Source organism: Macaca thibetana, chromosome 18 (assembly GCF_024542745.1).
Source record: "Macaca thibetana thibetana isolate TM-01 chromosome 18, ASM2454274v1, whole genome shotgun sequence".
Taxonomy (NCBI): Eukaryota; Metazoa; Chordata; class Mammalia; order Primates; family Cercopithecidae; genus Macaca; species Macaca thibetana.
Window position 1 is genome coordinate 687,477 of NC_065595.1, and position 14,745 is coordinate 702,221.

The 14,745-nt window shown below is 54.1% G+C and overlaps 2 protein-coding genes across 6 annotated transcripts in view; both read right to left on the reverse strand.

Annotated features, from left to right (window-relative positions):
• Positions 1-14,745, reverse strand: part of HSBP1L1 (heat shock factor binding protein 1 like 1) — a 414,139-nt gene that overhangs the window by 394,018 nt on the left and 5,376 nt on the right. The window lies entirely within an intron of this gene.
• Positions 12,970-14,745, reverse strand: part of NFATC1 (nuclear factor of activated T cells 1) — a 128,214-nt gene continuing 126,438 nt past the window's right edge. For all 5 annotated transcript variants that reach the window (XM_050768214.1, XM_050768212.1, XM_050768213.1 and 2 more), the window contains one exon: positions 12,970-14,744. In XM_050768214.1, the coding sequence (XP_050624171.1) occupies positions 14,742-14,744 (3 nt within the window). In that variant the 3' untranslated portion in view covers positions 12,970-14,741. The remainder of the gene's footprint in view (position 14,745) is intronic.

The window sequence follows — 14,745 nt, forward strand, 5'->3', positions numbered from 1 at the left end:
TCCTGTTAAGAGACTGAAAAGACAGACTGCAGAGGGGGAGAAATGTGTCGGACAAAGGGCTTACACTAGGATGTATAAAGACTCTCAAATCTGGCAGTAAAAAACAAACAGAAAGGCCCAAGGAGACGTTCACCAGCTCCAAATGTGTCCAGATCCAGAGACAACAAATGGTCTGTGAAGATGTCCAGCGTCATCAGCCGTTAGGGAGGTGCAAGTTTAGGCCACGATAAAGCATGACCGCGCACCCGTCAGAACGGCTAAAATAAAACCAATCACTCCTGCACTGCTGGTGGGAATGCGAAATGATAAAGCAACTCTGGGAAATTGTTGGGTAGTTTTAAGAAAAGCTAAGCATGCACTTACATAGGACCCAGCAATGGCACTCTTGGGCCTTTATCCCAGAGAAACGAAAATGCATGTTCACCAAAACCCTGGACACCACCAGTGTTCACAGCAGCTTAATTCGTAGTAGCCAAAATGTGGGGAAGAAGAAAAGAGCTCAGATGTCCTTCGGTGACTGAATGGTGGAACAAACTGGTACGTCCACGCCATGAAGTAAAGGAGCAAACGCCGGACGCAGGTGACAAGGTGGATGGCTGGCAGGAGAGCTGTGCTGAGTGAGGAAAAGCCAGTCTCGAAGGCTGCAGGCTGACTGCAGGTGTAAGATGTTAATTGTAAATATGGAGAGCACATCACTGGTTGTAGGGGCTGGGGATGGAGGAAGGGTGCAGGCGTGGCTCCAAAGGGTTAGGAAATCTCATCATGGAATATTCTGTATCCTGACTTTGGTGGTGGTTACATGAATATATATTTGAGGAAAAAGTTGCATAGAACTATACACACCCACAAATACATGCATGTAAAGCTAGTGAGATCCACATGAGCCCTCTAAGTGGTACCAGTGCCAGTTCCCACTTTGAGGAGAAACGTGAAGTCTCAACAGGACCTGTCTGTACTACCTTTTTTTTTTTTTTTTTTTTTTGCAATTTCTTGTGGCTCTATAATTATTTTAAAATTAAAAAATTAGAAAACAGACAAAGTAAAGGCTTTTTCACATATGCAAAAGCCAAAATAATTTACCCCCCAGATCTGTGCCACACAAAATAATTTACCCCCCAGATCTGTGCCACACAAAATAATTTACCCCCCAGATCTGTGCCACACAAAATAATTTACCCCCAGATCTGTGCCACACAAAATAATTTACCCCCCAGATCTGTACACACAAAATAATTTACCCCCCAGATCTGTGCCACACAAAATAATTTACCCCCCAGATCTGTGCCACACAAAATAATTTACCACCCCCAGATCTGTGCCACACAAAATAATTTACCCCCCAGATCTGTACCACACAAAATAATTTACCCCCAGATCTGTGCCACACAAAATAATTTACCCCCCAGATCTGTGCCACACAAAATAATTTACCCCCCAGATCTGTGCCACACAAAATAATTTACCCCCCAGATCTGTGCCACACAAAATAATTTACCCCCCAGATCTGTGCCACACAAAATAATTTACCCCCCAGATCTGTGCCACACAAAATAATTTACCCCCCAGATCTGTGCCACACAAAATAATTTACTCCCAGATCTGTGCCACACAAAATAATTTACCCCCCAGATCTGTGCCACACAAAATAATTTACCCCCCAGATCTGTGCCACACAAAATAATTTACCCCCCAGATCTGTGCCACACAAAATAATTTACCCCCCAGATCTGTGCCACACAAACGCTAAAGGAAAGTGCGTCAGGAAAAGTTAACTGAACGGAAACCTTGGTCTCCAGAAAGTAGTGAGTAGTGCTGGGAATGGATAAGCGTGAAATGCTTACAATTTTTTATTACTTAATCTCTTTAAAAGATAACTTACTCTTTAAAGCAAAATATTAAGAATACATTGTGGATTTATAACCTACATAGATGTGAGAAGTTTGATAACAGTTGCACGAAAGCTGGGTACAGGGAGGTGGAGGTCTGCATTTGGGAGGTTCTTATCCTATTCACCATGTGGTAACAGCACTTGAAGGTAGGCTGTGGATAAGCAAAAGAGGTCACCTGTAACCTCTAAAGCAACCACTAAAGTGACAGAACAAGAGATATAGCTCAGACGCCAACAACGGAGAAAAAAGGGGTATCATAAAAATACTTGATTTAATCCAAAAGAAGGCAGAAAGGGGAAACAGGTAATAGATGGATCAGATGAAAAACAACAAGGGGGTAGCTCTGAATCTAACATGATCAATAATTAGGTGAAGTGCAATCGTCTAAAACGCCGCTCTCGGAGGCAGAGATGATGAGATTGTACAATAAGTAAGACCAGATTGGATGCCTGCAAGACGCCCACTTCATGTACAAAGATATCCAGGCTGAGTTTCCCTTGCCCCAGATGCTCAGGACCAGAACTGTTTTGAATTTCAGCTGTTTTCTGGTTTTGGAATATTTGCATTACACCAGTTGAACATCTCAAAGAGAAGAAGTCTGAAATCTAAAATGCTCTAACGAGCATTTCCTTGGAGTAGAAAGTTTCAGATTTGGGCGCATTTTGGATTTTAGATTTTCAAATTTGAAATGTTCAATCTATACATGGGCTAAAGGTTTAAAGATGAAAAAATGTCTCTGATGCACACTAATCAAAAGATGGATTAATATCAGACCAGGTAGATTTTAGAGCAGAGTATTACCAGGGACAAGGGGAGAAAATTCATAATAAAGGAGTTGATGAACTTGGAGCTCTCAACAATTCCAAATCATCGACCTTCAAAATACACAGAAGAAAACCTGATGGGGCAACAAGCAGAAAGAAACTCACAGAGTCCGAGGCCGAAACACCTCTCTCTTCATAGTAATTAATATAACGAGAAACCCACAGAGTCCGAGGCCGAAACACCACTCTCTTCATAGTAATTAATATAACGAGGAGACAGAAAATCAGTCAGGAGCTGAAACACTTGAACACCAGCACTGAGCAGCTTGACCTCACTGAAATTTTAAGAACACTCCACCCAGTAATACAGAAGACAGATTTTTATCACGCACTTGGGAACATTAGCAAGACAGCCTCCATTCTGGACTGTGAAATAAGTCTTAATGCATATAAAAACTAAAATAATATAAAGTGCATTATCTGAACAACAATGGAATTAAGTTAGAAAACCTCGAAATTCCCAAATATTTGAAAACTCAACACTTCTCAGTAGGTCAAAGGAGCAGTCAAGTGGAAATTAGAAAAGATTTTGAATTTAATAAAGTGAAAGCAAATCCACATTTGTGGGATACAGCTGACGCAGTATGAAGGGCATTTTATAGCACTGCGTGCCTATATCAGAAGAGAAGAAAGTTTCAGATTGATGACCTCAGAGTTTACCTTAAAAAACTAGATAATGAAAATGAAATTCCAAGTAAGCAAATGTAAGAAAATAATAAATATCAGAGTTTATGATATTTGCAATCAGAAGCCGGTTCTTTGAAAAGATCAACAAAATTGATAAACTTCCAGCCAGAGTAGTCAGGAAAAAAGAGAGACAACGCACGTGGCCCAGGTCACGAGCGAGGGCGAGGATGCCGTCTGGTTCTGTGCATGCTAGAGGATAGCAAAGGACCCCACAAACACCTTTATGCTGAGACATTCTCCAGCTGGATAAAATGTACAGGTTCTAAAGGACGTCAGCTACCAAAGACATAAGCCTCAAAACACAAGGACCCTGAATAACATTGTATCTATTGGAGGAATTAGTAATTAGCAATCTTCCTGCAGAGAAAACTTCAGGTCCGAATGACTTCATGAATTCCACCAGGCCAGTTTTACACAGACTCTTCCAGAAGCCAAGAGGAGGCACTTCCCAACTCATTCTGAGCCTGGCATTACTCTGGAGCCAGAACCAGACAGAGGCGTTAGAGGACGAGGCCGTGCTGCTCACTGAGCCCCCAGCATAGGGTGTTGACTGTCGAGTATCTCGGCGAAGGGAACCGGTCTCCATTCCCGACTTGATCGGTTTTTCCACCCTCATTGTTTTCCTGCACCTGCTGTCAGTTTAGATGTTAAAGGCCAAGAGAGTGATAAGAGCAGGGAAGAAAGGGAGGAAGAGATTTAGGAGGCTGTGAAGGGAAGAGAAGGATTCGGGAAGAAGGTTCCAGCGTGACTTAGACCTGCTTAGACATTATAGCGTGAGAGGCAATTCTCAAAAAGGATAAAAGGATTCCTGAGTTCACTCTGTCTTGTAATTCTCCTATTCATAGGCTAAAACTAAATCCCCAAAGAGTTCCAGAAAGCTATCATTTTTATAAAATTAGGCCGTAATTATACTGTTCCATTAATTAAGGAGTATTTTAACTCAACCCTCTTTTTTACTGGACATTAAAAGATTACTAATCATTTATCGGGTTGGAATAGAACCCGCTTATAGTAGCCTGCCATGGAGACAGCATCTCAGATAATTTGCCAACAGTTTTAGGATTGCTGTGAATCTGAGCCCTGATAATTGTGGGCAAATTGGAATGTGTGGAGAGACACGTGGGTGGCTGGAACCCGGAGGTGCTGGGATTTGGAGGTGCTGGGACCTGGAGGTGCTGGAACCCGGAGGTGCTGGGATTTGGAGGTGCTGGGACCCAGATGTGCTGGGACCTGGAGATGCTGGGACCCGGAGGTGCTGGGATTTGGAGGTGCTGGGACCAGGAGATGCTGGGATTTGGAGGTGCTGGGACCCAGATGTGCTGGGACCAGGAGATGCTGGGACCCGGAGATGCTGGGACCCGGAGGTGCTGGGACCTGTAGATGCTGGGATTTGGAGATGCTGGGACCTGGAGGTGCTGGGATTTGGAGGTGCTGGGACCTGTAGATGCTGGGATTTGGAGGTGCTGGGACCCGGAGGTGCTGGGACCTGTAGATGTTGGGATTTGGAGATGCTGGGACCCGGAGGTGTTGGGATTTGGAGGTGCTGGGACCAGGAGATGCTGGGACCTGGAGATGCTGGGATTTGGAGGTTCTGGGACTCGGAGGTGCTGGGACCTGTAGATGCTGGGATTTGGAGATGCTGGGACCCGGAGGTGCTGGGATTTGGAGGTGCTGGGACCTGGAGATGCTGGGATTTGGAGGTGCTGGGACCCGGAGGTGCTGGGATTTGGAGGTGCTGGGATTTGGAGGTGCTGGGACCCGGAGGTGCTGGGATTTGGAGGTGCTGGGACCTGGAGATGCTGGGATTTGGAGGTGCTGGGATTTGGAGGTGCTGGGATTTGGAGGCACTGGGACCAGGAGATGCTGGGATCCGGAGGTGCTGGGATTTGGAGGTGCTGGGACCCGGAGGTGCTCGGACCTGGAGGTGGTGGGACCTGGAGCTGCTGGGAGTGCCATCTCTGCAGCTACAAGGGGACTCCGCATGGCCTCCCATATCATCCAGGTTCTCTCTTTGCCAGCAGACAGTGACACTCGGAGAGCTGCCGAGACTGCAAAGAACATCAGGTTTGGAATGAATAACGTCCTTCCTTTACAGCCGTGGATGTTGCAGTCCGTCAACTGAGTTCCTGGAGAGGCAGATGCCATGTGGCATTAGATGTGCGGACTTACAGGGCCACTCCTGGGAGAAGCAGCGAGGAGAACAGCCTGGGAACATGAGGCCGGGCTAGGAACCATGGAAGGAGCGTGGGAAGGAAGGAGGGTGGTGGACGGGCGGCAGCGGTGGTGTGGCCTGGGAAAGGCTCTGCCTGAGCACTTGGTGCCTAGGAGACCCGGGTGGCCCTAGTGGCCACTGTGCCCAGGTACTGGCTGGGTCGGCCCGGGAAGAGCACCCCGCAGGGTCCCCCAGAGCTCCAGCCGACCCACAGGAGATCTGAAAGGGTAGCGCCGGTGGGATGGTATGTGTGTGTCGTGACTGGGGCTCTGTCTGCTGAGCCTTGGTGGGGCCAGCACCAAGGGGGCTCTTCCTAGCCTGGAGCCGTCCCCAGCCAACTCTCGCCTACCCCGCGTCCGTTCCAGCGCTGCCCCGAGGCCCCCGGCTCTGACACGGGACCCGAATGGGACCCCTTTCCAGCACCTTTGCCATGGTTGCCACTATTGGTGCAACTGGGGTTGCTGTTAATGCCACCCGCTCGTTATCGTCACCTTCCCGAGCCTCCTAACTGGTCTCCCTGCCCCAGGCAGCCTGTTCTCAGCTACAGCAGTGGGGCTACTTCAGACCTCACATTGACTCAAGGCCTCCTCTGCTGGGCACCTTCCCGCCACCTGTCCCAGCTGAGTCCTTACTGTCACCCACAGGGCCCCGGGGCTGGCCCCTGCCCGCCACCTCTCCGGCTTCTCATGGCCACGTCCTCTGCTGCTCTGCACCTGACACCCAAAAGTCAGTGGCTTACACCACACCTCACTATTGCAGAGCTCAGCAGGAACCAATGGGTCCTGCTTTCCGTGCAGCTGGGGAGGCTCAGAGGCTCGTTCACTTGCTGGCTGCTCACTAGTCTTACATTTCTCTCTCTCTTACTCGCTCGCTCTCTTGCATGGCTGGTGCTGTCCGCTGGGACCTCCGCCCGGGCCCTGCTGGGACACCTGCTGCAGCCTCCCTGTGTGGCCTGGGCTTCCTCACACCCTGGCTGGTGCTGAGGGGGAGTGTCCCGGGGAAGCGGACGGAGGATGCTGTCCAGCCCAGCCCAGCCCTGCATGTCCTGGAGAGCTGCTTCCCTGCGTGACCTTCGCTGAGGCTGTCACAGAGTCCGTGCAGGCCAAGGGAGGGGAAGGCGCCTCCATCCCTCAGCCAGGGGACAGCAAGGTTCAGATGAGCCTGTGGGTCCATAAATGTGGCCTTGGTCACTTCTGGGAGATAAAAACCTGCCACCCTCCCGCTCCGACCCAAGCCCTCCTGCCGCCAGCACCCGGTGCCCTCGGACCTGAGGCCTAACATTGACCGTTCCCTTTCTCAGAGCTCTTGTCCCGGACACCTGGAAGGTGGCCCTGCCCGTGGCCTCCGAGGCTGGCGTCCTGGCCCCTCCCCATGGCTTCCCATGGGCTGTGCCTCCTGTTTTCCTCCACTCTCGCCTCCTTCCAGCGGACAGCACGATGCGCTCACTCACTGGGTTTGGGGTTAGCACTGTTTTCCTGGCAGGGGGTCCTGCCTACCCACAGATCTCAGCCTCCAGGATGGGGCTGTGGCGAAGAAGGCTCCCCTTCAATCCTCCAGATGAGGACACTGAGGCTGGGGAAGGGGAGGGTTTCCCTGAAGGTCACAGGTGGCAGATCTTGCCTCACAGCTGTGTGAGTGGCACCGGGCATGGCATTGGGCTTTGGCTGGGGGAGGGAGCCCACCTTGGCATCCCCAGAAGGGAGTTGTTGAGAGCCCTGGAGCCGGCTGGGCACTTGGTCTCTGCTGACGTCTCACAGGCACCTCCCCTCCCTCGGGGGCTCAGCGCGCAGCTGTCTCCCATGAGAACCGCACCCAGGAAAGCAGACACCCCCACTGCAGAGAGGGCGAGGTGTCTGCTGAGAGTCCACAGCATTCCAACGGTGCCACTGGGGGCCTGCTTTGCCTCTGGGTAGGACCTGTCCCCACATCTGTGCTGGGCAGCATGAGAGGGGCGTGGCGCTTGCAGCACGAGAGGGGCGTGGCGTTTGCAGCACGAGAGGGGCGTGGCGCTTGCAGCACGAGAGGGGCGTGGCGCTTGCAGCACGAGAGGGGCGTGGCGCTTGCAGCACGAGAGGGGCGTGGCGTTTGCAGCACGAGAGGGGCGTGGCGCTTGCAGCACGAGAGGGGCGTGGCGTTTGCAGCACGAGAGGGGCGTGGCGCTTGCAGCACGAGAGGGGCGTGGCGCTTGCAGCACGAGAGGGGCGTGGCGTTTGCAGCACGAGAGGGGCGTGGCGCTTGCAGCACGAGAGGGGCGTGGTGTTTGCACCACCCAGGGACCCCGTAAGGCAACATTCACACTACCAGGGTCTGTGCGGCCAGCAGGCCCCTCAGACACAAATGTGCAGCCTGGAAAATGCACCTCTGCAGATTCTCAGCTGGGAAGAGCTGTGGCGGGTGGAGTGGGAGCCCAGACCGTGCCCCCAATGCCCAGGTTGGAAGAGCGGGCACAGCAGGGAGGGGGAACAGCCCGTGAGAGGCTGAGTACTGTGGGCCTGAATAACCCAGCTCCCCTGTCCGGATGGGACCCAGGCCGCCCCCAGCTCCCCCCTGTCCGGATGGGACCCAGGCCGCCCCCAGCTCCCCCCTGTCCGGATGGGACCCAGGCCGCCCCTAGCTCCCCCCTGTCCGGATGGGACCCAGGCCGCCCCCAGCTCCCCTCTGTCCGGATGGGACCCAGGCCGCCCCTAGCTCCCCCCTGTCCGGATGGGACCCAGGCCGCCCCCAGCTCCCCCCTGTCCGGATGGGACCCAGGCCGCCCCTAGCTCCCCCCTGTCCGGATGGGACCCAGGCCGCCCCCAGCTCCCCTCTGTCCGGATGGGACCCAGGCCGCCCCTAGCTCCCCCCGTCCGGATGGGACCCAGGCTGCCCCCAGCTCCCACCTGTTCGGATGGGACCCAGGCCGCCCCCAGCTCCCCCCCCCCGGTCTGGATGAGACTCAGGCTGCCCCAGAATAGATGCTCATGAACATTTCCCTCCTTTTTGGGAAAAGGGCATTGCCTGCTGGACACAAAAGTGCTCTGCGAATTAAACCATTCACAGCAGTGGCAGCGCATCTGCCCTCCAAACACTTTGAGGAAGGAGCCACTCAGCTCCGTCCTGCGGGGAAGATGGGACCCAAGTCCCACGTGCTGAAAAACTTGTTGGTCCCAGAGAACAGCCACGTGGAGATAGATGGTAGTCGCTTTCTGGCGACACAACCTGGAAAACGCTCTGCAGCTGTGTTTATAGAGAGGTCAGATGCTGAGTTCTAGGGTCAGCTGGACAGTCACTGAGTAGATGTCGGCAGAAGCCCCTTTCCTCATGAACCGCGTCCACTGGCTGACGTCTCAGCACCGACGCCCTCACCACGGCTCTTTTCTCTAATTTATATGTGAAGTAAAATGAACGTGTCATCTGGGGCTCTGTGGGCACCGTCACGGCAACTCAGACACTGTGCATTTAGGTCCTGGCAGAAACCCAAAGCAGGGGGGTCTGCTGCAGGCGGAGAGAGGGTCTGCCGGGGGGGGGGCTGCAGGCGGAGACAGGAGGGTCTGCCGGGGGGAGGGGGGCTGCAGGCGGAGAGAGGGGGGTCTGCGGGGGGGGGGGGGGCTGCAGGCGGAGAGAGGGTCTGCGGGGGGGAGGGGGGCTGCAGGCGGAGAGAGGGGGGTCTGCGGGGGGGGGCTGCAGGCGGAGAGAGGGTCTGCGGGGGGGGGGGGGGCTGCAGGCGGAGAGAGGAGGGTCTGCGGGGGGGGGGCTGCAGGCGGAGAGAGGGTCTGCCGGGGGGGGGGGGCTGCAGGCGGAGAGAGGGGGGGGGGTCTGCGGGGGGGGGGGGCTGCAGGCGGAGAGAGGGTCTGCGGGGGGGAGGGGGGCTGCAGGCGGAGAGAGGGTCTGCCGGGGGGGGGGGGGGGCTGCAGGCGGAGAGAGGGGGGTCTGCCGGGGGGGGGGGCTGCAGGCGGAGAGAGGGGGGTCTGCGGGGGGGGGGGGGGGCTGCAGGCGGAGAGAGGGTCTGCGGGGGGTAGGGGGGCTGCAGGCGGAGAGAGGGTCTGCGGGGGGGGGGGGGGGGCTGCAGGCGGAGAGAGGGTCTGCCGGGGGGGGGGGGCTGCAGGCGGAGAGAGGAGGGTCTGCGGGGGGGGGGGGGCTGCAGGCAGAGAGAGGAGGGTCTGCCGGGGGGAGGGGGGGCTGCAGGCGGAGAGAGGGTCTGCGGGGGGGGAGGGGGGCTGCAGGCGGAGAGAGGGTCTGCGGGGGGGAGGGGGGGGGCTGCAGGCGGAGAGAGGGTCTGCCGGGGGGGGGGGGGGCTGCAGGCGGAGAGAGGAGGGTCTGCGGGGGGGGGGCTGCAGGCAGAGAGAGGAGGGTCTGCTGGGGGGAGGGGGGGCTGCAGGCGGAGAGAGGAGGGTCTGCCGGGGGGAGGGGGGCTGCAGGCAGAGAGAGGAGGGTCTGCCGGGGGGAGGGGGGGCTGCAGGCGGAGAGAGGGGGGTCTGCCGGGGGGGGCTGCAGGTGGGCACCAGAGGGGTCTGCTGGGGAAGCTGTGGGCGGGCATTGAGGGGGTGCAGGCGGGCACGGGGTGGGGGTCGGCCAGGGGGCTGCAGGTGGGGTTGGCTGGGGGGTCTGCTTTCTGCTTTGGTATAAATGAACATTTAGTCATCTTCTACCTAACTTAATTTTTTTGGCATAAATAATTATAAATATGATGTGCTTCACATATGTGATTCCAAATTAGGTTAGTGAGCCAGGATCTGTCTTAGGGATGGATAATTTAAAAACTGAGGAGGAGAAAACAGTTCCTCAAAAAGTTAAACATGCAATTACCGTAATACCCAGGAGTTCTACTCCCAGGGAATATGCCCCAAATAATTGAAAACAGGGACCTGAACAAAAACCTGAACACCAGCGTTCACAGCAGCGTAGCTGACGGCAGCCAGGAGGTGGGAGCCACCGTGCCCACCAGCCGACAAAGGGGCAGCGTGACGTGGGGTCCCCATCACCCGGGGAACATGATTCGGCCATAAAAAGGGATGAAATATTGACCCACGTGACCACACGGGTGACTTTGGGAAACACCGATGACCTTCGGAAACATACTACGGGGAAGACACCAGCCACAAAGGGCCCCACATTTATGATTCCATTGACATGAAATGCCTGGACGGGCAAATCCAGAGGCGCGTTAACCCGAGGTCCCAGGGACTGCAGGGGGCGGGGAGGACACGGGGAGCAGCTGCTGAAGGCCACGGGGTTTTATCTGGGGGTGACAAAAAGATTATGGACACAGAGGTGGTGGCTACACAACCTTGTGAATGTGCAAACCACCACGGAATTGTATGTTTTAAAGTGGTTGCTTTCATCTTATGTGAATTTACAGTGTTAAAAAACCCACAAAGCTGGTCCTGGACTTCTCCTAATGAGGTCATCTCGGCGTCAGCGTGCCCTGAGCTCGCGCCATTCACTCAGGTGTAGCTTACTAATCTCAACACGGAACGTATTTTTAAAAATATTCACGTTGAGATGAGACAACCTCCAGTGACGTCACTGGTGGGGACGCCGTGTGGGGAATGTGGCGGAACTGGCGGAAACAGCTGATTTTTTGGGTCCTTCTCTAGAAGCGGGGCCAGGGTGCGTCCCGGCTGGGGAGGGGAATGCTGGGGGAAGGGGCCCAGGTTGTTCATGTAACGAGATGCCCTTGCCAGGGCCGGAAGCTCAAGCACTTGGGTCTTTCCTGGGCTCCACTTGGCTCTGAGGGGAAACTTGATACTTCCATTACTTTCGTGCCACCCAGTCTGCTCAGGAGCAAAGCACATGTGGTCTTGTGGGCGGCTGCGGCTGCCCTGCCTCTGGCTGGGTCTCAGAAAACGCCCCATCCCCCAGGTTCCCCCAGGATTTCGGTCACCGAGGACCACGTCCTAGAGAGGCCAGCGAACACCAGGAAGGTGGTTCTGCTGCCTCCCGAAGCTGACTTCTCTTAGCCTTCCAGGAAAACGCAGTCTTGGTTCTGGTGTACACGTGAGGGTGGCGCACGTAACTGCCCGATAGCTTTTCCCCCCGACAGGCAGAACCTCTGGCTGGTAATCAGCCTGTGGGTGCATTTTTCTAGTTACTCAAAATCTCCCTAAAAGGCACAAACACTAAGAGGGTTATTCGCAGAAGCTCAACCTCTTTTGCAGAAACTATCACTTTATACATTCAAGATTTTGTAATATTCTATTACTGGGGTTGAGAACAACCAAGGAGGTTTCAAAAAGTCACTTTGAAACCAAGGAAGAGCTTCCAGAGCATTCTGCGTGGACAGCTCCGCTCTCAGCAGAGGGAGGCGATGGGCACGTGCTGGCCGCCTCGGGGCCGAATAGTCCAAGGCTCTGTTAGGCCCTGACTGGGGCCAGCTGGAGGAAAGCAAGGGCTTAACTAACTCCCCCACTCGCTGAGAGCTGAGATCTCCCCCAGAACGCTGGCCTCTGTGCTTTCCTCACACCACCGCACGTGGGACCTTCCCTGCTCCCTGACAGCTGAGGGCTCCTGACGCCTGCGGGGCCTGTGGGGTCTCCTCCCGCTCCCCCGGAACGCTGGCCTCCTGCGCTCTCCTCACACCACCGCACGTGGGCTCTTTGACAGTGTTCTCAGGCTCACTTCAAATATTGTCAAGCGCAGAAGACCGGGGGATAGATGCTTACTAATTGTTTAGGTGGTGATGACTTCTCTAGTCCTTTAACTCAAGCTGAACACCTCTGAGCAAAAGAAATCGGAATTCTTGCATTTTGTAAAGTCCTAAATGAAAAATGTTTCTGAAACATGAGAACAGTAATTGCTGTAAAAGTTCCAAGTTTCATATTTTAACTCATGGCCAGGTAATATTTTCCCACCCAAACATGAAGTAGGGAGCTTGGGTGGGGAACAGGGGAAGAGCAGCTTCAAGAAGCAGGGAGAGACGGCGAGAACCTGCGGCTTTCCACACACACGCTTCCTCGCCAGAGGACCGTCAAATGGCATGTGACTGTGTGTGTGGCCAAAGCCTCACCCAGGATATTCCTCTCAGCAAAAACATTTGGCACTAGCAGGCGTTCCTTCTCCACCTCGCCCGGATGAACATTTCTGAGCCGCTTCAGTTACAGGGCCTGGGAACTATCCGGCGTCTCGCAAATTTCTACAGCAGGTTTTCACCTCAACATAGAAGAAAGGGACGAGCTCTACTGGCAAGATGCCCTTCCAACGGCGAACGGCTGCGTCTACACAGCCGTCCCAACACGAGGCTCGTCGAACGGCCGCGTCTACACAGCCCTCCCAACACGAGGCTCGTCTCACAGACGATCCAATTCCACCCAACTGCAAACACACTCCAAGAACAAAGCGGAATCTTCCACGCATGTCATGAACCACTCGCAGATGCCTGTCCAGCAAAAAAAATACGGCTTTATTGGATCTATTTCCTAACTACAGCTGACACAGACATCAAACGTTTCCTTTTCGATGGCAGTCCCCTGAGAAAGGCTGCATGTGACTCCCAGGATGCCGGGTGCAGGGTACCCAGCTGCAGGCAGGACGCGGCCACACGTCTTCACGGTTGTGTGCAGACTGACGGGATGGCCTTCAGGTTGTTTCTTTCTGTGAGGGAGACACAAGAGACGCGATCGTGCGGAGTGCACGTTACAGGCCGTACCTCCTGCAGGAGCCCTTTCTCCATCAGTGGCGTTCACAGCCGGAGCCTCCACCCGCAGGTGCAGTTCAAGCAGGTTCCATGAGGGGGCATTAATTCCTAAGGCACGAGTTCAGGTCAACCGTGTTTTAATGAATAAACCATGCTTTTGGGTTATATGGAACAATAGATCACTGCGAGTAATCATACGTAATAAGCAGTTAATTGTACAAAGTGCCACAGCAAAGCCTACGTGAACCAATCTGTTAACCGTAACTCATCTGAAAACACTACGCGGGGCTGAGAGTTCATTAAAGCGTCGTTTTTGGTATTGGTTTTCTTAGATGAAGCAGAGAGTGGTAAGGCTTCTGTGAAACAATCATCTTATAACTGAACAAATATGTTACACTCATGTTGCAGGTTATTTACAATCCCTTTCTAATGCTGCCGTCTGGTAACCTACAGCTACTGTGAATCACAGCTCCTGGCTTTCTGGGGTCCTCCTTGAACTGCACGCGACGAGAAAATGCACAGCCGTCCGAGGTGGCGATGGACGCCAGCAAGAGCAGCGCCTGGAGCCCCAGACGCAGGTTCCAAAACGGATGCCGGTTATTGCTGACAGGGAAGCCCTCCCGGGCGAGGACGCGTCGGCTCTTTTATTATTTATCCATAAATAGATGCCTAGATATGTACACACATGCAAATGCAGTCTATCCTGTAGCAGGTTCTTCTGCTTTTGTCCAGTAACCTATTGATGTGCTATTCAACTTACTTGTGCCATGTTCGAAGCCAGATTAAAAACAAAGATGCTAGCATGCGACTATGAACAGGCCTACGGTTTCGACTGCACAGACGAGGGAAGCGTGTTACAGAAGAGCTGAGATGACAGACTGGAAGATTCTAGAACACACTGGGTGAGGCAGCAAGGTTGTACGTGACAGCCCAGAAAACGTTCCAAACGTAGGAGACTCGTATGAGGGTCCTCCCGCAGCCTGCCAGTGTCCTCTTCGTTCATACAAAGGGTAAAACCTCACAATGAAATGTGTTTACGGTTTCTGCTCCTACAAATACTCCTACAGTAGCAAATCCAATGCTCAGTTCTACGATGCCCTGTCGAGTTAAATAAGGCACTTCCAGTATTGAACCCCAGGGCTGCGAGAAGGGCTGGGCTTGGGGTCAGACTGCATGTGGGCCGTTCCCATGAAAGGCCCCTGCACGGTGGGTCTCCTGTCTCAGCCCAGCCACCTCCCTTCTGTTGTCGTGAGATGACTTCTCCTCCAGGAGACACAGTGGCCTCCCTTCTTCCGGGCTTTCCTGCTTGGTGGAGAGCCACGTCGTTGCACGTATTAATGTTCAGCTCCTAGCATTCAGCCAACTGGAGGTTCCGAGTGGTACCAGCTGTGTGTTCAGTTTATTTATTCAAAAGTCTCTGTCTGCTGAAGTCAGCACAGCCCCGCTGAACCGAGTGCTCCAATGTGGCAACTAGGAGTGGGTGCTCGTGCCGGAGAGGTCATTTCGTATTATTTCATTTAC